Source organism: Zalophus californianus, chromosome 11, assembly GCF_009762305.2.
Source record: "Zalophus californianus isolate mZalCal1 chromosome 11, mZalCal1.pri.v2, whole genome shotgun sequence".
NCBI classification, from domain to species: domain Eukaryota; kingdom Metazoa; phylum Chordata; class Mammalia; order Carnivora; family Otariidae; genus Zalophus; species Zalophus californianus.
The window spans coordinates 42,907,988-42,932,631 of record NC_045605.1 but is presented as its reverse complement, the minus strand read 5'-3'; the positions used below and the strand labels follow the sequence as shown (position 1 = coordinate 42,932,631).

Here is a 24,644-nt window from a genome sequence, read left to right as displayed (position 1 = left end):
TAGGCCTTTTTACATGCCAAAAGTACCTTATGAATCTCCAAGCAGGGGATTCACAATACTTTGTAAACACATTTCACCATAAATTCTTTCTCCATAAATATCTGCCAAGATTTTAGAGAGTCGGGAACAAGTTAGGAAATAGAGAATCAAAAAAAAGAAACAGTGGGCACCTGGGTGGCTCAGTTGGTTAAGCGACTGCCTTTGGCTCAGGTCATGATACTGGAGATCCAGGATTGAGTCCCTCATTTGGCTCCCTGTTCAGCAGGGAGTCTGCTTCTCCCTCTGACCCTGCCCCCTCTCATGTGCACTCTCTCTCTCCCTCATTCTCTCTCTCTCTCTCTAATAAATAAATAAAATCCTAAAAAGAAAAAAGAAAAAGTATTCCTCTTTATCAGACCACTTCCCTTACTAGGTTTCACAAAGGATAACTAGCTACAATAGACACTGCAACAATTATTTTAAAGATTAAGTGGGTGGGGAATTAATGTGCTTTTATTTAACATATAAGAATGAAAGGCTTAATATAAATAAAGCCCACTACTATCTGCTGCAGAAAAAAAAAAAAAAGCAGAGAGATAATTATTTGCAATGTCTGCCCACAAGGAGGTTACAAAGCAGGAAGTGGCTGGGACAACGCATATGGTACAATTTGAGAAGTTACTTACATGTGCTGTATATCCATGTTACATATGCACAATGCTTTGTACTTTTCACGTATTATCTGTCATAATCTTAACACTGTATGAGGTGGTTACAGTATAACTCTCCCCATTTAACAAATGAAGACCCTGAGGCCACAAGAGGTGCCACAACAGGTCTGAAGTTCCACATGTCCAAACGGAGGAGGGAGAGGATGAGGGAGAAGAAAAGGTGAGGAGAGAAAGACCAGGGTTCGGTCTATAAAGAGAACTTCCTAGGTTGTGCATCTCAGGCACAGATCTAAAAATATCTTTCCACTCAGAAAGAAGTAAGTCATGCTTTCATGATAGCCCTTGGTTGAATGTGAGAATAATCTGGAACTAATGCTATCTGAAAGAAAGCAAGCACACGATTGTTCCACAGCTCTCTGAGCAACCATGTGATCCATCCTACAGATGATAAAAGTGGAAAGAACGGATATAGACACTTTGCCAATGGTAGTCTTTGCAGTGAGAAGAAGAGGAAGCCATTGCCCTCAGCAAAAGTGAGATGGGCTGAAATGTTGGAACTGTTCAGTGGTACTTACGCTGTATAGCCATGCACGCACAACTTTTTAAAAAACTTTCATTATGGAGATTCCAGCAAGGGTCGAGGGTGAAGGTAGGGAGAATGAACAGCTTTGAGGTTACAATTTTGTAATTCTCCATCCCTGACTTCTCTGTCACCATTAAACTACCGTTTAATTACATTTTGATACATGTAAGTTTCTTAGGAATTAAAAATGCCACATTATAAAAGAATAGACTTTACTCAATAAATATATTTTTAAAGAATAAACAAAGGACGTGATGTGCTAGCCTAAGACATAAAAGATCTTGGGATTATTAGCTCTAGCCACTGAAAGAGGAGGCCAGTATACAAAGATAAAATGAAGTAAATATATTTTTCTTAATAGTCATTAGGTGGATAACAACCCTGAACAATTTTATGGTGTTTTAAAGATGAAAAAACACATCTATATAAAATTCTGATTTCATCTCAGAGCAATCCCATGTCAGCAAAATATGGCAAAAATGGACATTCCTCCACATCTTCTATCTGGGTTGATATCAAAGATGTTACTTTTAATGAAGTTTCAGAGGATAACAAGCCTTGGGGGCAGTGAGGTTTCTACAAGGAATAGCTATCTTTGAATTAAACTAGAAAGCCCAAGGATTATTTTTCTGGCCAAAATAAATTCATAGGCCTAATCTTTTCGTTTGTGGAAAGACACTACAGTGTACAAGTATTAGCCTTTTCCTTGCCTATCTGGATAACAATAGAGCTATGTGGTTTGCACAGTGGTAAATGCTTTAGATGAATTATTTATCATTATTAAATCAGAGTTAGATGATATTATTTGACTTCATTGATTAGGAAAGTGAGGTTCTGGAAGTTTAAATATTTCTTGAAGCCAAACATCTAATAAGTGGCTTATGTCTACCACCAGAAAGAATTCCATTTGTTTAGAAAACAATCTAAAACCTCCCAAACAGTAGTTTGTTTTAATTTTTCCAATCAGAGAAATAATCAAATGAACCTTTTATAAATGATTAGTAACTCCCTTTATGCCTAGAAATATTTTTACCTTAAAGTCTATTTTATCTGAAATAATTTTGCTTTGGTTAGAATTTCTTTTATCTTTTTGTTTTTGAGTCAATCTCTTGAAAACTGCCTATTGCTCTGTTTTATTTTCTTATTCCAGGCCAACAGCCTTTTCCTTTGAACTGGAGAACTGAGTTCAGTTATGGTGAATGACTTACCACAACGTCATCTTGTCCTGTTTCTTTCTCTTTGTTTCTTCCCCTCCCTTTTCTTTCCTTGACTGCTTTTTTATTGTTAGTCTCTGCTTCTAGTTTTCTGTAAGTAAATTATGATGTCTCGCACCATGAATTTATTTTTGTTACATTGCTTGGGATTTATTGGTATCTCTGAATTTGAGGTATTTTTCTTCAAATATGATATAGCTTATACTCTTTCTCTCTTTCCCTTCCTTATGGAAGGCTAATGTAAAGAAATGCAGGAACTTCTCCTTCTATCCACTGTATTTCTTCAAACTTTCTTATTTTCCATTTCTTTGTCTCTCTATGCCACATACTGGATAATTATTTCCGTTCAATTTGACAGTTCATTATGCTCTTTATGGGCTGTGCTAACCTGAGAAGTTTAATGTTTCTTTTATTTGGAGAAGATCTATGGGCCCCTTTTCCAAAGTGCCTTGAGAAATTTGGTTGTCTTTTGTCTCTTTTTTTAAAAAATATTTTTATTTATTTATTTGACAGAGACACAGGGAGAGAGGGAACACAAGCAGGAGGAGTGGGAGAGGGAGAAGCAGACTTCCCGTCGAGCAGGGAGCCCGATGCGGGGCTCGATCCCAGGATCCCGAGATCGTGACCTGAGCCGAAGGCAGACGCTCAACGCCTGAGCCACCCAGGTGCCCCTCTTTTGTCTCTTAATCATTATTCTAATGCTCTGTTTTATTCCTTTAGATATACGAAACACTTGTTTTATACTTTTTGGATGTATGATTTCTACTAACACGTACTCAAGGTGTTTTGTTTCCTCATTTGTTTAAATATGAGCTCATATTCCTTGATGCCTTATAGAGAGGAATCCTTTGGGGATTAAAATGTGTCCCCCAAGAGAGGATTTTCATTTTCCTCTTCCAAACAACAGGATGCCATGAATCTGGAATCGCTCTAAACTAAATTTTTGTCTCTGGGTTTACTGGGCTACATACATATTAGGATTTCACTGTTTCAATCCAAGTGGTCACTAGATATCAGGGGAGAATTTTTGTTTTAATTCTTCTCAAAGCCGAGGACAAAATAAGGCAATTGTCCCTACTATCTCCTCCTGCATAGCAGGGTACTTAATCTCTACCTGATCCACTGAGGATGGAGCACATGAGTAGTTTAGGCTATTTGCAGGGGTCTCTGATCCACTTTCCTACCCTCCTTGGGTTCCAGGCCTTATCTCTAGTCCACCATACATACAGCCTATTGAAATAAGTCTAAACTTTGGGGAGAGATAGATACATTGGTAAGAGCAAGTATGAGCTCGAGTACTCCCTTCACTTGCTAGTTTGTATAGAAACTTCTTATGGTTTATGACCCAAAGCAATGTCATCCATTCATTTTCTACCATCTCAAACATGCATTAAAAACTGTCAGTGTGTGTGTGTGTGTGTGTGTGTGTGTGTGTGTTAGGGAACATTTTTAGAATTTTTTGTATTATAGTAACACTATTATCTAGTAGGTTGTATTATCCAGTATGTTTAGTATTTACATATATTTTTCACTCTTAGGTACGCAGACACACACAAACATAAATGAATCCTCACCATTAAACTTGGTTCCTATAAAAAATTAAGGAGAAATTTTTTCTTGCCTTTTTATTTTGTTTTATATATTGACTAATGTCGGCTTGACCTGCCAATATGCAACTTGAAACTTTTATTCAGATGCAAAAAACAGTTAAAATAATATCAAAGGAAACCTACCAAACTGTTCAACTGTTCAAACACCAGTACTTAAGTGGAAGCATGAATTATAAGCTGACCAACCCCTACTGGATTTTCAAGTGTAACATCTAGCCAAATTTCACACCCCACTCCAGCATATATTTAAACACAGCTGTAGCCCCTACTAAAATAAAATTACCTCTGAAAGCTTTTAGAGGGAATAGAGTCAGTTAAAATAAACACCCTTTAAGATTGAGTTTAGATCTTTAGTTGAGATTTTTTACTGCAATCAGGCTTTTTTTTTTAAGATTTTATTGATTTGACAGAGAGAGAGAGAGAGAGAGAGAGAACACAAGCAGGAGAGCGACAGAGGGAGAGAGAGAGAGAGAGAGAAGCAGACTCCCCACTGAGCAGGGAGCCCGATGTGGGGCTCGATCCCAGGAATCTAAGATCATGACCTGAGCCGAAGGCAGACACTTAACCAACTGAGCCACCCAGGCACCCCTACAATCAGACTTTCCAACAAAGAGTGCTATTTTATAAGTTGTATTTAATCTAAACTGTTGTTTATTTGGACGGTAATGAATCTCTTTATTTCCTGTCCACTTATGCCTTCAGGCTCAAATATTTAATTTTTTTTCCTCAAACAAGTCATTCCATCCTTTTCCTATCTCTCCTTTTTCTACATGGCTACTGACCTTCCTGCTGAAAGCTAAGTGGAGAGCAGGCTTTTATCTTAATTGCTGGCTAATTTTAGCTTCTTTAAACTTTCATACCTCCAATTCTTTTGCACTATATTTTGGTTTTGCTACTTCTTTTCCATTAGTTTAGAGAGCTCAATTCAATTAAGAAATAGACTGTGGCTTCTACCATATTATGTATCTTCCTGTCTTCACAGCCAATAAAAAAAAAAGGTGGTGGTAGGAGAAAAAAACAGAAAAAGTGGGACAAATAAACAAAATAATGTTGTAGAATGTAATTCAGTGTAAATGGACCAAAATCTTTGGTTTCAAAGGAAAAGATTGTTTGGCTGGAATCAGAAAATAGAGTAATAGGTCTTTTCAAGAGATTCAAGATTCTGTCTTATAGCAGGGTACAAAGAAGTCAAGGAGCAAAGATATAGGAGGGAAATTCTAGCAAAAGCAAAATAGCTGCAGTTACACTGATTTTGCATAAAACAGACTTTAAGGAAAAACATTACTATAGATATACTGTTGCTAATTACTTATAACCCAGCTGGCTGCACTTTCAGATTTTCCTTTGTAATCAAAGACAGACGTCTATGAGGAGGGAGACTCTATTCTACTCTCTTCTCTCCTGCTTAGCATGCTGAGCACGTCTCTCTTCTCTGAACACATGTGGCAAAATGTGACTCTGAAGGGAATGAAAAGCCCTTCATTAGGCTGTGACTAAGATGATGTGGTTCGTTTCTATTTAAAGTGTGGTTCTCAGACCAATCACATTAATTTCACCTGAGAACTTGTCAGACAGAGTCTTAGGCCCAACTCCAGATTTATTGAATCAGAATCTGTGTTTTACTAAGATTTCCAGGTGATTCCTATGCCTGTTAAAGTCTGAAAAGCACTGCTCTAGTGCATCTTTCCAGAGAACTCCACAATGTCAATAGTGGAGTGGGATTTTCCTTTGTTTTCCTCTTGTACTCTGTGACATTATCTTCTTTGGGACTTTTTGAAAGTGATGGCTTAGTGCTTTCAAGATCTGGAGGATAATGTCTATTATTTGAATATGAATATTCCCCAAAATTGTATGATCAACAAAGAATACAAATAAAAGCACACATAATCCATGCCTTCAGCATTTCTAGGAGGCAGGGAGTATCTGTTGCTGGAAAAAAAATCACTAAATACCAACTGATAAAAGAATGGTTGAAATGGAAGACAGGCAACTAATGTCCAAATTATATGCAACTGTAGTCTCTAAAAACAAAACAAAACCACTACAATGGCACAGAACTAAAAAACAGAATCCAAGAAAGTAAGAATTCGGGAATACCATCACCAAAATCACAACCTATTATGTTACATAGGCTTTGGGAATCAAATGTCATATTAGTATATTTTGTGAGTATATGGATTTCAATATTCTGCCTCACCTTCCCCTGTCATCCTCTTTTCCTTCCCTAGGTGAACCCCAAAATGTTTATTTCAGTTGTGACAACATTAACCAACTGCAAAATTTTTCAGATAGAATGAAATAATCACTCTGTTTCTGTCATTCTAGCTTCTGTGATTACTAATCAATTGATTAGAGGTTCTCAATAAACAAGAAGAAAATTATATAATTAATAAGTAAAACTGACAGAAGAAATGGATATAACGGACCAAATACCACACATGGAAGTGCTTTGGAAACAATAAAACCCTAGAAGAATAAAAATAATTTTATAAGTACAGCTGGCCCCACTGATTAGGCATTGCCAGATTTCCTCCTTGGGCTTTATTACTAACTCAAAAACCTAAAAAAACCAGGACGCTGTGTTAAAATCGTTTAGCCCCTTATTGTCTCCAGTTACTGGCACTGAATAGGCACAAACCAAATATTTGTTGAAAGAAGTACTGAAAAAATAAAATATGCTCAACATGTTCACTTGCCTTTAACTTTAAGACTACTATGGTGGAGGGCGCCTGGGTGGCTCAGATGGTTAAGCGTCTGCCTTCGGCTCAGGTCATGATCCCAGGGTCCTGGGATCGAGTCCCGCATCGGGCTCCCTGCTCCTTGGGAGCCTGCTTCTCCCTCTGCCTCTCTCTCTCTCTCTGTCTCTCATGAATAAATAAATAAAATCTTAAAAAAAAAAAAAAAAGACTACTATGGTGGAGCCCTTCATTCCCTATGGGGGAGAATGCTCCTAGTAGGGTAAAATTTTCTGTTCTCAAATCTTCCACAGCAATTCCTTTCAGTACAGAAATTTTAACAGCAAATATCTGCCTTTTAAACTCCCAGTAGGAGAAAAAATACAACTTCAAAGAGATAAGGAAAATTTAAGGAAGATAGGTAGGTTTTTACTGTATAATAATATAGTAAATTAGAATGTAGGCTCTCAGAACTAGTTTAAATCATGGCTTTGCCAGAGGGTACTACATGACCTGGAGCAAGTTACTGACTACCCTGTGCCTCAACTGCATCCTTTGTAAATAGAAGGTGATCTAAATAATACATATCTCACTAGTTATTGTAAAGATTAAATGAGGTAATTTGGGCAAGGCAAAGACCCCTGGTTGCCTACTCTTTATCTCGTTTCCCTTTTTCATTCCAATTTTGGGGTGGTGTGATAGTAATGTTTAGGAAAACTAGGCATAGGATGTGTTGGGTTGAGATTCTGAGAAGTTCCTTGAAAGGGAGGCTGACTTGGCTGGCATGTAACTTTCATGGGTGGATGAGGATGGGATGGCTAGGGATGGCTGGGGATGGCTGGGGATGGGATGAGGATGTGGTGGCTACAGCTGAAGTAGTCATCTTGCAACCCTGAGAGGGAAAGGGAGGAGACCCCTCAGATGTGATACGCTGGCAACAAATTCCCGCCATCAAGTATCTTGGTATTTCTGGTTACGTGAGAAAAATAAGCGTCCATCATTTTTAGCTATGTTTCTATTTTATGTAGCTGAATGTTAATATACATGATAAGCTTTTCACATTGTACCTGGACACACTAAGCATTTGATAAATCTTAGGTATTAAATTTTAAGATATTAAGTTGTAAGATAGTTGTAATTCACATCCATTTAATGCTAATGTAAAGTTGCCATTTTTGGAAAATTATTTGCCTTTCTTATCTTTATTTGATTAGCTTTTACTTTAAAAATTCTTCTAATTAAAAAAAAAAAACAATCAAAAACTATCTCAGACCCTTACCTCCAAATCTTAAAATGAGATGTAGTAACAGATACTCTTCACTGAACATTTAGTTTAATACAGGGTCTATACTTGTTCTGTGTACCCCTTCCCTCCTAATCCACACAACAGCTTTCACAGGAGGTAAAATCTCCCCCTTACTGCATTGGGAGCTAGATCCCAAAAATGCTATGTAAGTTTTCTCAAGGCCACACTTCTATTAAAGGGAAAGACTCATCCAATTCCTTATAAAGTCTGACTCCAAAGTTCATTTTCTTAGTGATCACATACTAACCCTACAGTCAGTTGTAAATTATTTTGGTTAGGGGTAATACAGAAAGGCAAATTAATTTTGAAAAGGGCACATTGTGCCAAGGAACTCCTGGAAAATCCTCCTTTGCAGGCTAGAATGTTTTGGGGCCATCCTTCATATAACAATTCTTCCTTTATCTGGGAAAAAGATGGATGTCATGAATTGTTTCTCTGGAGATGATGGTGTTGAAGTTTTAAACCATTCCACTCCCAGGAGATAATCACATCAGTAAAAACAGCAAGAAGTGGGAGGGAGTTAAAAAGCCTGAGATGGTCTTCAAAATCTTTCTATCTTGCTCTAATGGTCCTCAAATGTTAGTGTGCATCAGAATTTTCTGGAAGATTTGTTAAACACAGAGTGCTCGGCCCCACCCCCAGATTTTCTGTCAGTAAGTATGGTCTGAAGTCCTAGAATCTGTATTTCTAACAATATTCCATGTTGCATTTATGTTGCTGGTAAAGCAGATAAGAAGGATGGGAGGTGAGCCAGTACAGGTGGTGAGTTTGAATATGTTGATCAGGGTAAGCCCTTAACATTTGAGTTAAGACTTGGTGAGAGTAGTAAGTAGGTGGTGGTCCACAATGTTTGGACTTCTTTTTTTTAAGAATATTTAAAAGATTTATTTATTTATTTGAGAGAGAAAGAGAGAGCAAGCACGAGCACGAGCACAGGGGAGGGGCAGAGGGAGAGGGAGAAGCAGACTCCCCCACTACGCAGGGAGCCCAATGACATGGGGTTAGATTCCAGGACCCCAAGATCATGACCTGAGCCAAAGGCAGACGCTTAACCCACTGAACCACCCAGGTGCCCCTTGTCTGGATTTTAGGAGCAACTTAAGGAAAGAAACTTTACCAGCAAAGGGCTAAGAAATCTCTGTAATTAATGTGTGATTATTACTTAATGCAATTTCATGCATAAATAAAAGCAACACTGTTTAAAAAACCACTTTGATGTTTGTTTCTTGAAATTCTGAATTATTCAATCAAAGTCTTAATTAATTAATTAATTTAGGGTCTGCAAAGAAAAAAACTCTTTGACAAGGAATTCCAATAAACAGACATATTGTTAAAATTTATGACTTGATAAATTTAATATAAGACTGTTTTAAAATTCACCTCAGTTATAGAGGTCATAAACTGTTTCTGAAATCATGGTTTCACTCTGATGACACCTCACTCTTGTAGAGCTGGGAACATTGTTGACGAGCTAGAAATCACCTATGCAAAAAGGAGGTAGTTCCAGTCCAAGGAAGTTAAGGTGGGATTTTAAGATTTGTAACAAAGGAAGAACTTCAGGTCACTTTCTCTCTCACCTGACAGACAATCTCTGTGTCAAACCAAACAAATAAACAACAACCCCAAAACTTAAAACAAATGCTATTGGAGAAGATATGTGATGGTGGGGAATGGAGGATGGGTCAGAACAAAGAAAGTAGACAGCTCTCAAAGGCACTAGATAGAGAATCACATGTGCTTACCTTACCCCCTAGAAAGTGTTTACTTTTTCAGCTTGTTTTGAGATTTCAGCTGCCTGGCCCCCAGCGACAAGCTCCTCTTGGCCCTACCCTTGAACCAGTTCTTACTTGAGTCCAAGATCAGCTATCCTCTCACTCAGTACCGAGGCATCCTTATTGCTTGCCCACTAGCCTTGCACTAACAGAGTTTCTGGACTTATTACATGTCTGAGCCAGTCTTTACGAGTTCAGGACTACCTCAGTTTTTGTAGGACTGTTTACGGGTTTTGGTGGTCCCCTTGGCTTTTGCAGTCCTGATGGCAGGGTTTCTACATGTGAATGTCAGCCCAGAGGTTGGGACCTACTACCTATTGAGAGACCAGCTTAATTCTGAGATCTTGCTTGCCTACGTTCACAAATATCAAAAGAATTGGGAATCCTCATTACTGCATTCCATACTCTCGTCAGAACATCAGTTTGTTAGCTCTCTTGCCAGACAGGTACTGGTATATCACCTACTATATTAAAGAAAACCTAAGTTTAGGGATGAGAAGAGGAGAAACAGTAATCCTTTAATGAACAGCAATACTAAAACATTAGGTATATTGGGAAGAACATGATGCACTGCTGTAATTGTAGAAACTGTACAGAGCTACCTTTGTCAGGCAGAACAGTGTGTCCCTTCTGGCAGGATCTAGACTAGACTGAAGACAGTAAGGCAGACCATGTGGTAGAAACTTTCCCCTGCCCTGATGTAAGGCATAGCTTTGAGAAAAGGCAGAAGAGAGCCAAGAATGAGGATGATGGTGAGAATTCACATTTGCAAGATGTGAATTTACATTTACATCATTTTATTTATTGAATGATCACAAAGTTTTACAAGGGCGAATTATGCTAGGCACTGTGCATTCCTCAAAGCAACATTAGAAGGAAGCTACTTGTGAAATAGTAAAAAATATTTATATTGGTCTCTGCCCCTGGTTCCTGACACAGAGCTCCTAAGATCTTTGTAATTTTCTGAGTAGTAGACTCATCTGACACAAAGTTCCTAAATCTCTTAGAATTTCCTGGGTGATGGGAACCCATTTTGTTCTAATGAGGTGACTCTTGGTAGGCTCATCAATGGGGATTGCTCACCAGAAACAAGACAGGGGCACCTGGGTGGCTCAATTAGTTAAGCACCTGACTCTTGATTTCAGCTCAGGTCATGATCTCAGGGTAGTGGGATTGAGTCCCATCATGTTCTGCGGGGTGCCTGCTTAAGATTCTCTGCCCCTCCCCCCCTGTGTGTGCACTCTCTCTCTCTCTCCAAAATAAATAAATAAATCTTTAAAAAGAAAGGAGGAAAGAAAGAAAGAAAAGAAAGAAAGAAGAAAAAGAAAGAAAGAAAGAAAAGAAAGAAAGAAAGAGAAAGAAGGAAGGAAGGAAGAAGAAAGAAAGAAAAAGAAAGAAAGAAAGAAAGAAAGAAAGAAAGAAAGAAAGAAAGAAAGAAAGAAAGAAAGAAAGAAAGAAAGAAAGAAAGAAAGAAAGAAAGAAAGAAAGAGATACACACCAGGCCATGACTAAAAGTTTGGAATGTTTAGCCCTACCCTCTGGTTTCTGGAGAGGGAAGAGGAGCTGGAAATGAATTTAATAATCAATCATGCCTCTGTGATGAAACTTCCATAAAAACCCCAATGGTTGACTTACTTCACTCAGCGTAACGCCCTCCTTTACATGGACATTATTTACATGCCCAGAGTTTTTGTTCCTATGCTCTTCCTTGGACCAATTTAACACTCCTTAGGCACAGCATAAAAGGAATTCTATTATCCTTTCTCTGTTCTATCAGCACATCTAAAACTCTACTCCCAAACTAGACATTACATGGGCAATGGGAGGATGCAAATGCTTAATATTCTATAACCTAAATAAGCCAATTGTATTTAATCCAGAATTTTTATATAAATATTATTCAGACCCAGAAAACTTTAATTGGCATATTTTCATTGGATGGTTCAGAAAACTGAAACTCATAATATTAAGTGATCACCAAAGCAGTGACTCACATCAGCGTCTAGCGATAATCTAGAAATATTAAATAAATAGTTCTTCCCCAAATATTATTAAGGGCAGAGTGATAAAGGTATCCTGATATAAGAATTATCCTCCTCCAAGATTAATGAACAATCTATTTCCCTAATGAGTTTGGAAACATGCAAATCTAGTTAATGCTATATGCAATTTTAAATGAATAATAACATTTGCAGCTAGATATGAAGTATTGCTATGTGTCAAGCTCAGTTCTAAATATTTTTTGTTTATTAATTTATTTAATCTTCATAACACCCCTGAGTGGTAGGTCTTATTATCTCTCCCCTTTTACAGAGGTGGAAACTGAGGCACAGAGGGTTAGATGACCTAAGTCACAAGGCACAGCTGGTGAGGCAGTCTGCACTCTTACTCACCCCAACACAGTGTATGTGGCATCAATGGATGACTTTTATTCTTTTAGTCCACAGATGTCCCCCAAAAAACAAAACAAAGAAACAAAAATCTACCCTAAGGATTAGACACTGACAAAGGATTGTCACATGGTATCTCTGTTAAATATCAGAATGATATCATAACATCACTATGGGAAAAGTAACCTAAGAGCAAGAAGGATATGTGTAAGAACATACAGCTGAGGAAACCTAGAGAAATAGCGGGAAACAGATTACCAATAAGTAATCTGAGAAGCAACTGTGATTCCCCTCTTCAAGCAAAGGTATCAGGTGGATAGAAAGCCTAAGAGGTAGAACAGGCATCACTGGCCTCTGCAAACAGCAGCTGGGAGCAAAAGTACTGACAGACATGTGTCAATCCCTTCAGGCTCCTCCATGCTCCCGGTCATGAAAAGTAATGTATGCATGGAATGATGTCCAGGCCTTGTATGTCCCTCAGGAGGGTCCCCATGAGTGGACTAGAAGATTATTGCCAGAGAGTAAATCTGGATTAATATCAAAGACAATAAACAGATAATTCGGATTCTGTATTATTGTTATCAGAGGTAAGTCAATATTATCAAAGCTAAGTATTAGGGAAAAATTATTCTAGAAAGTGAAGTTCAGTGGATACTTGAATAAATTGCCAAGTCAATCAAAGAATGAGTCAATTAGCATAGTGATTGGTTTTGATGAAATGTGTATAAGCCAAGCTCTAATTCTTTAAGTTGGTGACCTTCCTTTTCTCTATCAGATACCAGTTTGTTCCTTCTTCAGCTTGTTGTAGACTTAGAGTAAGACATTCATGAAGTAGAGGGTACTCCAAGCTTCTACAGGAGGGATTGAGATATAGGCATTCATCAGCTTTTCGGGAAAAGGATGCCTAATATAAAACATCCTACTTCCTTATTCTCTGGGAAGATGAAGGCATATTCCTTCAACCAATAAGTACACTTGTGGCATCTAAAAGAAGAGAAGGTCTGCCCTGTATAAGAAAGGGTCAGATTTCACTTCCCATAATTATCAAGATAGTAAAGAATACACAGAAATTACTAAAATTATATCTAACAGGTGGTTATCTGAAAACCACTTATTACAATATGAATGAATCCTTGCATTCAAAGGATAGAAACCAGGAAACCAGATGAGGGATCACCCACAAAATACCTGTCGCTGTTGATAAAGAATCAAGCAAAAAGAGGCCAACCAGACACCGATGCAGGTAATTTACCGTTTGCACTCTACAAATATTCCTACTCAGAGCTGGGCTCTACTGCAGGCAAGGCTTTTTTCTCTGACCCAGCTGTGAGGAGACTGAGACATTATAGTGCAGGAGATGCCCTCATTAAGTAGGTTAGGGTATTCTAGCTTTTTCAGAAATCCTTAGAAAGGAAACATTTTGTTTTTGTCCCCGCCAACCTCCCCCATCACTACACCCATCCCCTTCCCAATATCCAGTGAACTCCTAGTGCTTACTTGGGATACTTTCTAGATTGAATGAAGGGCAGAATCTCGGAGTCTTGATTAGATGATGGAAGTAGTAAATCTCGAAACCGTTCTGTCAAAAAAAAACATCAAGTTGTAAAAAGATAAAAGTCATGAAAATAATTTCAAAATGCAATTATTACCTATTGTTTTAATTTGTCCATTATTTTGGCTGCACATCCTTTATTAGAAATGTGCCCACCATTTTGTATAGTACTGACATATGTCAATTTCACTTTAATGACTATATCTTTTTATGATTAAGATATTCCCACAACTGCCAATACAAAAATAAATAGTATTCATTAATATAGACTAGTAAAATCTTATAATTGAAAGATTAGAGGAAACACTCATGACCAATAAATATACCTAAGAAATATGCAATCTCATTAGTAACCTGGAAAGTGCTAATCAAAGCCACATCCCATTAGATAGCATTCATATATTATGTGGCATTTGATTGACAGAAATAAATCTCACAAGACCAAGTGTTAGAGAAGATGTGGATCAACATAAGCTCTCATATAGTTCTGGTGAGAATGCAAGTTGGTACAATAGCTTTGGAAAACAATTTGCGATTATCTTCTAAGTTTAACCTCTGTGTACCCTATGAGCCAATATTTCCATTCCCAGGTATATACTCCACAGAAACTTTCACATAATGTCTTAGGCAGCAAGTAAAAGAAAATTCATAGCAGCACTGTTCATTACAACATAAAGAGAAACCACTCAATTGTCCAAAAACAGGAGAATGGACAATTTGCAGCACATATACACATGGAATATTAATTGAAGTGAAACTGAATGAAATCAGTTACAAATAAAAACATAGTAAAATGGTGAGTGAGTGGAAAAAAATACTAGTAGATTACATACAGAAAAATATCATTTGTTGAGTTAAAAAACAACTAAGCAAAGTATTGTTTAGAAATGTTATGTATAAAACAAAGCAATCCAGTGAAAAAAAGAATAATATCCATAATCCAGGATAATGGTTATCTTTTAGAAGGGGTAAGAAGATGAAATAGGAGAAAAGCAAAAGGTAGGTCATCATTGTTAATACTTTACATCTTTATGAAATATATGAAATTTAGATACATATATAAATATATCTATAGCATCATAAAGGAGTAAATGAATGAATGTGGGTCAGGGATTGTCCAATGATGACATTAGCCCATGAACCAAAACTTTGACTAATAAAATTCTGTGCTTATTAAGCTCACAATGAAGGAAGGAGGGAGAGGAAGAGAAAGAGAAGGAGGAGAAAAGAAGTTAGGGAAGGGGAGAGGGGTGAGAGAAAGGAAATGGGGGGGAGGAAAAAGAAGAATGTGGAGGAAGGAAGAATCCTCAGTTCTACTTTAGAAATAGTTGTACTGAATAATTATCTGCATTGCATAGAGTAGTCTATCATTCTGAGGCTGATCCCATGTTTCCAGAACTAGGTACTCATTACTTCTAGTCATCCCTATTGAGAAGGCTTCCTTGATCCCTCCTCTTTCTTTTCTTCTTCCTCCAAAATCTGGAATAGATGGCCCTACTGTTTGTACTCCTAGTATACTCCATGCTTACACTCTCACAGAATGTTTCAGACTACATTTTTATTGTTAGATACAATTGTCTATCCACCTCTCCTTCTCCTTCTAGTAGATGGGTATTGCATTACCTGGATATAGAACATTATCTGATACCCATTAAGATGTTAGATAAATATTAGTTGAAACAATATTTCTATTTTTTTCTGCATAAAGAAAGTTGCCAAGGTTAATCATAATGCCTTTCAGAAAAGCCCAACTGGTCATCTATCAACCATGAAAAGCAAGGGTACCAGAGCTCCAGCCTTGACAGAGTCATAGGGTCAGGCTGAGAGAGAGTGCAAAGCCGAAGCTCCAAGCTGCTGTAAATCCATCACTAACCGAAGGTGCACAATTTCCACAAAATACTGAAAATTTGGAGTTGATGACAATCGTCACTTCCCGGTTACTGAATAGCCGGATGTTAAACACTGGTGAACACAGTGGTTAGAAAGCATGCTGAGAAGCAGGATGGGGATTTATCTCCATATTTATTACAACACATTGAATCGGATGTTTAACTGACCTCTAGTCTGTTGCTTCTTATCAGCACTCTGACGTTCTTACTGTACACTTGGGGAGAAACTGAGAAGATCCTAAGAGAGGTGGTTGTACTGTAGAGTCCACAGATCTAAGAAAACACAATTTCTTTTTCTCCTTCAAGTACACATTTTTAGTTCATATTTTAAAAATTAAATTATATCGACTGCTACTTTTAATGAGCAGAATTAATGTTTATTTCAATGAAATGACTAGTAAATTCTTCCGATGGGACCCTTGTCTTTCAGTACACGTCCCAGTTTATGTAGCATTTCATTAAATGAGTCATTTGCAGTGTTTCTCCTTTTCCCCTTTCCCCTTCCATTTATCCCTTTCCTAAACAAATCTTGAAAAACAGAGCCAAAACCCAACCACAAACATGAACTTCACATCAAGTAAAGAAAGAACTGTTCAAACAGCTACATTGAATATGATATATCCTTGGGTGCTAACAATATAAATTGAAGTTTTACTGAATGATTCTCAAACTGATTGCAAGGAAAAGAAAAATCAGAATCCTTAATGCAAACAACCATAACATAATACAGCTGGAGGCTTTTCCCTGTTTCTATAATCACAAAAAACATTTGACTATAAATTTGAAAGACAATCTCTAGAGATAACATTATATTGATAGGATTTAAAACACATACACACACACACACACACACACACACACACACACACACACACACACAGAGCAAAATTAGCATATAAGAAATTACTTGCAAATCCACCCAAACTATAAAATCTATAATGAATATTCTTACATTTGAAGCATCCTTTAATCTGATATCATAAATGCAAGCAACACCAAGCAAACATGAAGATCCTTCAGTAGCTACCATGAATGTAAAAAAAAAGTTCATACATATACAAAAAAAATAGCTGCTTAAAATTATATCCTTTTAAAATGTTTATTTTTATTATATTCATAAATTCCTAAATATGAACAATTAACTTTATCCCATACAGGTATAATGATTGTTTACTTTTTATGAGAATAAAAATAAATGATAAAAAGTATCCTTAGAAAAATCCAAGTAAATGAAAAATTGTTTAGTCTCCCAGATTTCTGCTTATCAACTAATTAATTAGCATCCCATTGTTTATCTGATGCTGGGAAAAAAAGACCAAAATAAACTGGTGTTTCCTCTGTTCAATAGCAGAATTTTTAAAATAATACTTCTCTTGCTGCAAATGTCACACCAGATGATCTGCTTTCTCAGGAGGCCCAAAGTCTATTTCTTAGGAAAATGGCAGTTATCCAAACACTAGATCTCAACCCTTTCACTGGGCTCCTAGAATAATTTCATTAAAGCCACTGAAAAGAACCAGAGGATTTTCTGAAAGGTTGTATCTTGATGAGTTGACTAATGATGAGATAATGTCTGAACATGATTGTCTACCAGTCAGGGATATATCTTAATTAAAATAAGCTTTTGTAGACTTTCACTTACTCTTCTGTTCTCCCATTCAATCAATGAAAAGATTGTGAGGCTCTCAGACCTGGATGGCATACTACACATGATTACACTATTTTGGGCTCTCTGGACAATCAATTGTGAGACAATACACTTAATTATTCAAAATCAAAGATGAGAAAAATAAAATAATCTTTCCAATTCGAATTCAAACTTTTTTGTATATTTATTGTGACTCAATTCTTTATCTTCCCCTTTGTGAAAAGTGGCCACGTTGTAATCCTCCTTCAAATGCAGAATGTAACAAATGCAATACCAATTTGCATAACAACAAAAGACCAATATGCAAATATGTTTCTGAGATGAGAAGACAATAAAATCTTCCTACCACTATAAAAAAAAGAAAGAAGTTAAATAAGGGCAGAAAAGAAAATAAAAAGATGATGCCCTCCTTCTGTAGTCCAAAAGTCCTTTGTATCTGAAGATGTGATCATAGCCACCTAATGTGTGTCTCAAGTAAGAACCTGAGAAACAGCTGTTGTTTGCTGGAGGAACTCTGTGGAGATTTTGCCAATTCTAAATCACTGTTTCTTTCCAAGTAATCCCCTTTCCTTACCTTTGCTTCTCCATAGTCTCCACTATGGAAATGAATGTTTTAACTACTTTAAGTATTACATCATCATGGTCAAGGAAAGAAAACCAAATAAAACATCTCTAAAGAGTGATAATATTGCTCTAAAAAACCTGGTAAGAAGTTATTGGGATTTTTATTATTAGATACAAATTTTCTCCTCTTTTTTTAATGCTCATATTACACTTGATTTGCCTGTTTTAATTTCTTTCCTCAGAAAGCATTAAGACAAAATCCTTAAGGGGTATTAAACAGATTCATTAGAGACTTAAACTTAGTTTTAAAAATAACTAGCATCATGTAACAAAGTATTAGAAGTTATAAATGTTGTAAGGAAATAGACATCATCCCCATGCTCTTAGTCTTCAAGCAAAATCCGTAAATGATTACACTATAATATTTCTATTATTTTACAGGAAAAACTGAAGATTATCTCATAATACAGGCAAGGTTATAAGTGAGTATGCATGATACAGGGCATAGCAAGAATGAATCTCTCTTTACTATATAGTTTGCAGTACTTAGAGCAACAGGGTATAATAGAAAAGATACCAAACTGGTTGTCAGAAAGTCTGAGGTTCTCCACCTACTTCTTCCTCTGTTCTTAATTCCTTTGTTCAATTGACAAATGAGTTCAGTGATCTTTAAGCCAACTTTCAACTTTGAAACCCTTATATGCTTAAGGACAGGATAGGGATCTTGCCAAAGCCACTGAAGGGGAGGGTGGCTATATGTCTTGGTTTGCCTGGGACGGTGTTGGTTCATGCTTGCTAGCATTCTGCTCGATTTAGTATTCATCTCCAAATCTTATTTCTAAATTAAATGTTACTAATGAAATATGCTAGGGGGCTGTGGTTTATACAGAGAAGTCTCCTCCCCCCCAATATTCTGCTTCAGTGAAGTGCTTGTGGTCCAGTTGTGGAGTAGGGTCAGCAGGTACCTCCAGCGGTCACTTACATCAGGGTCCACCTCAGATGCAAGGGAAAGAAATGACTTTCCCAGGTGAGCTCATAGCCAGCGGCTGAAAAAGGCAGGGGTATTTCAGCTTTACAGAGGCCACACTGATGGGCAATATTTGCTCCAGAGCTTTCCGCCAGTTTGCTAAGGCTTGTAGAGTCTGCATGGTGGTTCAATTGTTGAGGAAGCTCAACCCAATCCCACATCCTTCCTTTTCCCTTCAGGGGTATTGGTCCCTAAGTAACACTTTAAATTCATAAGTTACTTCTCACACTCAGTTTCTGGCAAACCCAACCTGCAACACATGGGCTTGCTAGATCCCCACTTTCCACTTACAGCTTCTGCCATATTCTCCGCAACTACAGGGTAAGATGCATGTATGTGCGGTTAAGTGTGAATAAATAAATTTCATTTCCAGCCCTTTCCAGAAGTACTTATAACACCTTTGTTATAAGTACAGATGCCCATTGTTAAAATGAAGTGCTCTCAGACACACATACACCTTGGGACAAGTAACACCGTTCACTCTGGGCTGATGGTGGAAGAAATAAATAAATACCCTGCAGGCCCTGTGGTATACTAGCCAGTTGCCCTAGGCCCTGTGCTATAGTCCAAGAGATGCACACAGCCATCCAGCCTTCAGGGGATAGTGTCAGTGGGAAATGTAGGAAATTATAATTTAGACTACATGAAAATTATATAGGAACGAGAATTAAATACTCCACCCTAAAGTGTACACAGCAGGCTGAACACTCTTAATTTGTCCTTTTTTATGAAATACAATAAGTCATTTCAACAGTAATAATCTAAAACACATAATGATTAATAAAAAAGTAAATACTAAATTTATTTTACTTTTTCAAAAAAGTTGAACATGTACCTTGAACAAAATGTTTGTCAAGATTTGCCATCCACCCTGAGGCCATAATGATTTCCCTGAACACATGAAAATGTTCAAATCCATTGATAATGAATCAGCATCTACTTCACAAGTTACTCATTATTATGAAAACTATGCACAATGATGATAATTTAACACATAAATAGATAGAAGGTCCAGTAGGTGATCAATGTCATGAAAAAAACATGAGTTTGACAGTAACTGGGATCCATCCAGGTAGCCCAGTCTGTGCATAATGTCAAGTTACAGATTGGCCATTCATCAAAAGATAATAATAAAGCAATTCTAATTTCATATTACTGCTCAAAAACCAATCATTAATACATGGGAAGGTGGGGAAGAGGGAAGAGAGAGTATGTTATAGGTGCCTACAGACATTTTACACTCTCTCTTATGCTCCTTCCATTGATGCATACCTCAACGTTCTCTACCACAAGGCAGCTTTTATATCCCACAGGTCTCTGGCCTGTATGCTCAAGTTAGGAAATATTGGCATGTGTTTCATTTCTCTTTTTCTTTCCTATTTTTCCTCTTTGTATTCAATTTCCCGTTCTTTCACTTTTTTGTGAAAATCACTCATTCCAAAGAAAATTACTTTTTCTCACCTCTCTATTTAGTCATTCTCTACCCACCCCCCTTGACTCTACCTGTTGTCTATGATATATCAATAATCACTAAGGGCACAGAATTTAAAATTGGGAGTAAGGCTAATATTTTGAGAAGAAGGAATTTTTATCAATTAAAGCATACATTATTCATTTACTCACTCAGCAAACTTTTATTAAGTACCTATTATTTTTTTAAATTTTTTTGTTATGTTAATCACCATATATTACATAATTTGTTTTGGTGTACTGTTCCATGATTCATTGTTTGTTCATAACACCCAGTGCTCCATGCAGAATGTGCCCTCCTCAATACCCATCACCAGGCTAACCCATCTCCCCAGGCCCTCCCCTCTAGAACCCTCAGTTTGTTTTTCAGAGTCCATCATCTCTCCTGGTTCGTCTCCCCCTCTGACTTACTCCCCTTCATTCTTCCTCTCCTGCTATCTTCTTCTTTTTCTTTTTTCTTAAAATATGTTGCGTTATTTGTTTCAGAAGTACAGATCTGTGATTCAACAGTCTTACACAATTCACAGCGCTCACCGTAGCACATATCTTCCCCAATGTCCATCACCCAGCCACCCCATCCCTCCCACCCCCGACCACTCCAGCAACCCTCAGTTTGTTCCTGAGATTAAGAATTCCTCATATCAGTGAGGTCATAGGATACATGTCTTTCTCTGATTGACTTATTTCACTCAGCATAACACCCTCCAGTTCCATCCACGTCGTTGCAAATGGCAAGATCTCATTCCTTTTGATGGCTGCATAATATTCCATTGTGTATATATACCACCTCTTCTTTATCCATTCATCTGTCGATGGACATCTTGGCTCTTTCCACACTTTGGCTATTGTGGACATTGCTCCTATAAACATTGGGGTGCACGTACCCCTTCGGGTCCCTACATTTGTATCTTTGGGGTAAATACCCAGTAGTGCAATTGCTGGATCGAATGGTAGCTCTAATTTCAACTGTTTGAGGAACCTCCATACTGTTTTCCAGAGGGGTTGCACCAGCTTGCATTCCCACCAACAGTGTAGGAGGGTTCCCCTTTCTCCACATCCCCGCCAACATCTGTCGTTCCCTGACTTGTTAATTTTAGCCATTCTGATGGGTGTGAGGTGGTATCTCATTGAGGTTTTGATTTGGATTTCCCTGATGCCGAGCGATGTTGAGCACTTTTTCATGTGCCTGTTGGCCATTTGGATGTCTTCTTTGGAAAAATGTCTGTTCATGTCTTCTGCCCATTTCTTGATTGGATTATTTGTTCTTTGGGTGTTGAGTTGGATAAGTTCTTTATAGATTTTGGATACTAGCCCTTTATCTGATATGTCATTTGCAAATAGTTTCTCCCATTCTGTTGGTTGTCTTTTGGTTTTGTGGACTGTTTCTTATGCTGTGCAAAAGCTTTTTGTCTTGATGAAATCCCAATAGTTCATATTTGCCCTGGCTTCCTGTGCCTTTGGTGATGTTTCTAGGAAGAGGTTGCTGCGGCTGAGGTCGAAGAGGTTGCTACCTGTGTTCTCCTTTAGGATTTGGATGGACTCCTGTCTCCCGTTTAGGTGTTTCAACCATTTGGAGTCTATTTTTGTGTGTGGTGTAAGGAAATGGTCCAGTTTCATTCTTCTGCATGTGGCTGTCCAATTTTCCCAACACCATTTGTTGAAGAGGCTGTCTTTTTTCCACTGGACATTCTTTCCTGCTTTGTCAAAGATAAGTTGACCATAGAGTTGAGGGTCCATTTCTGGGCTCTCGATTCTGTTCCATTGATCTATGTGTCTGTTTTTGTGCCAGTACCATACTGTCTTGATGATGACAGCTTTGTAATAGAGCTGGAAGTCCGGAATTGTGATGCCGCCAGCTTTGCTTTTCTTTTTCAATATTCCTCTGGCTATTCGGGGTCTCTTCTGGTTCCATACAAATTTTAGGATTGTTTGTTCCATTTCTTTGAAAAAAGTGGTTGGTATTTTGATGGGGATTGCATTGAATGTGTAGATTGCTCTAGGTAGCATTGACATCTTCACAATGTTGGTTCTTCCAATCCATGAGCATGGAACGTTTTTCCATTACTTTGTGTCTTCTTCAATTTCTTTCCTGAGTATTTTATAGTTTTCTGAGTACAGATCCTTTGCCTCTTTGGTTAAATTTATTCCTAGGTATCTTATGGTTTTGGGTGCAATTGTGAATGGGATCGACTCCTTGATTTGTCTCTCTTCTGTCTTGTTGTTGGTGTATAGGAATGCCACTGATTTCTGTGCATTGATTTTATAGCCTGCTACTTGACTGAATTCCTGTATGAGTTCTAGCAGTTTTGGGGTGGAGTCTTTTGGGTTTTCCACATAAAGTATCATATCATCTGCAAAGAGTGAGAGTTTGACTTCCTCTTTGCCGATTTGGATGCCTTTGATTTCTTTTTGTTGTCTGATTGCTGTGGCTAGGACTTCTAATACTATGTTGAATAGCAGTGGTGAGAGTGGACATCCCTGCCGCGTTCCTGACCTTGAGGGAAAAGCTCTCAGCTTTTCCCCATTGAGAATGATATTCGCTGTAGGTTTTTCGTAGATAGCTTTTATGATATTGAGGTAGGTACCCTCTCTCCCAATACTCTGAAGAGTTTTGATCAAGAAAGGATGCTGTACTTTGTCAAATGCTTTTTCTGCATCTATTGAGAGGATCATATGATTCTTGTTCTTTCTTTTGTTAATGAATTGTATCACGTTGATTGATTTGCGGATGTTGAACCAGCCTTGCAGCCCAGGGATAAATCCCACTTGGTCGTGGTGAATAATCCTTTTAATGTACTGTTGGATCCTATTGGCTAGTATTTTGGTGAGAATTTTTGCATCCATGTTCATCAAGGATATTGGTCTGTAATTCTCCTTTTTGATGGGATCTTTGTCTGGTTTTGGGATCAAGGTAATGGTGGCCTCATAAAATGAATTTGGAAGTTTTCCTTCCATTTCTATTTTTTGGAACAGTTTCAGGAGAATAGGTATTAATTCTTCTTTAAATGTCTGATAGAATTCCCCTGGGAAGCCATCTGGCCCTGGGCTTTTGTTTCTTGGGAGATTTTTGATGACTGCTTCCATTTCTTTAGTGGTTATAGGTCTGTTCAGGTTTTCTCTTTCTGCCTGGTTCAGTTTTGGTAGTTGATACATCTCTAGGAATGCACCCATTTCTTCCAGGTTATCTAATTTGCTGGCATAGAGTTGCTCATAATATGTTCTTATAATTGTTTGTATTTCTTTGGTGTTGGTTGTGATCTCTCCTCTTTCATTCATGATTTTGTTGATTTGGGTCATTTCTCTTTTCTTTTTGATCAGTCTGCCCAGGGGTTTATCAATCTTGTTAATTCTTTCAAAGAACCAGCTCCTAGTTTCGTTGATCTGTTCTACTGTTCTTTTGGTTTCTATTTCATTGATTTCTGCTCTGATCTTTATTATTTCTCTTCTCCTGCTGGGTTTAGGCTTTATTTGCTGTTCTTTCTCCAGCTCCTTTAGGTATAGGGTTAGGTTGTGTATTTGAGACCTTTCTTGTTTCTTGAGAAAGGCTTGTATTGCTATATACTTTCCTCTCAGGACTGCCTTTGCTGTATCCCAAAGATTTTGGACAGTTGTGTTTTCATTTTCATTGGTTTCCATGAATTTTTTTAATTCTTCTTTAATTTCCTGGTGTACCCATTTATTCTTTAGTAGGATGCTCTTTAGCCTCCATATATTTGAGTTCTTTCCGACTTTCCTCTTGTGATTGAGTTCTAGTTTCAAAGCATTGTCGTCTGAAAATATGCAGGGAATGATACCAATCTTTTGGTACCGGTTGAGACCTGATTTGTGACCTAGGATGTGATCAATTCTGGAGAATGTTCCATGGGCACTAGAGAAGAATGTGTATTCCGTTGCTTTGGGATGGAATGTTCTGAATATGTCTGTGAAGTCCATTTGGTCCAGTGTGTCATTTAAAGTCTTTATTTCCTTGTTGATCTTTTGCTTAGATGATCTGTCCATTTCAGTCAGGGGGGTGTTAAAGTCCCCCACTATTATTGTATTGTTGTCAATGTGTTTCTTTGCTTTTGTTATTAATTGCCTTATATAATTGGCTGCTCCCATGTTCGGGGCATAGATATTTACAATTGTTAGATCTTCTTGTTGGATAGACCCTTTAAGTAGGATATAGTGTCCTTCCTCATCTCTTATTACAGTCTTTGTTTTAAAATCTAGTTTGTCTGATATAAGGATTGCCACCCCAGCTTTCTTTTGGTGTCCATTAGCGTGGTAAATGATTTTCCACCCCCTCACTTTC

General features: G+C 37.6%; 1 protein-coding gene across 1 annotated transcript in view; it reads right to left on the bottom strand.

Annotated features, from left to right (window-relative positions):
- NOX4 (NADPH oxidase 4) overlaps window positions 1-24,644 on the bottom strand; it is a 182,246-nt gene that overhangs the window by 39,801 nt on the left and 117,801 nt on the right. Inside the window, exon 14 of the mRNA XM_027579697.1 lies at window positions 13,698-13,779. Coding sequence (XP_027435498.1) covers window positions 13,698-13,779 — 82 coding nt within the window. The remainder of the gene's footprint in view (window positions 1-13,697; window positions 13,780-24,644) is intronic.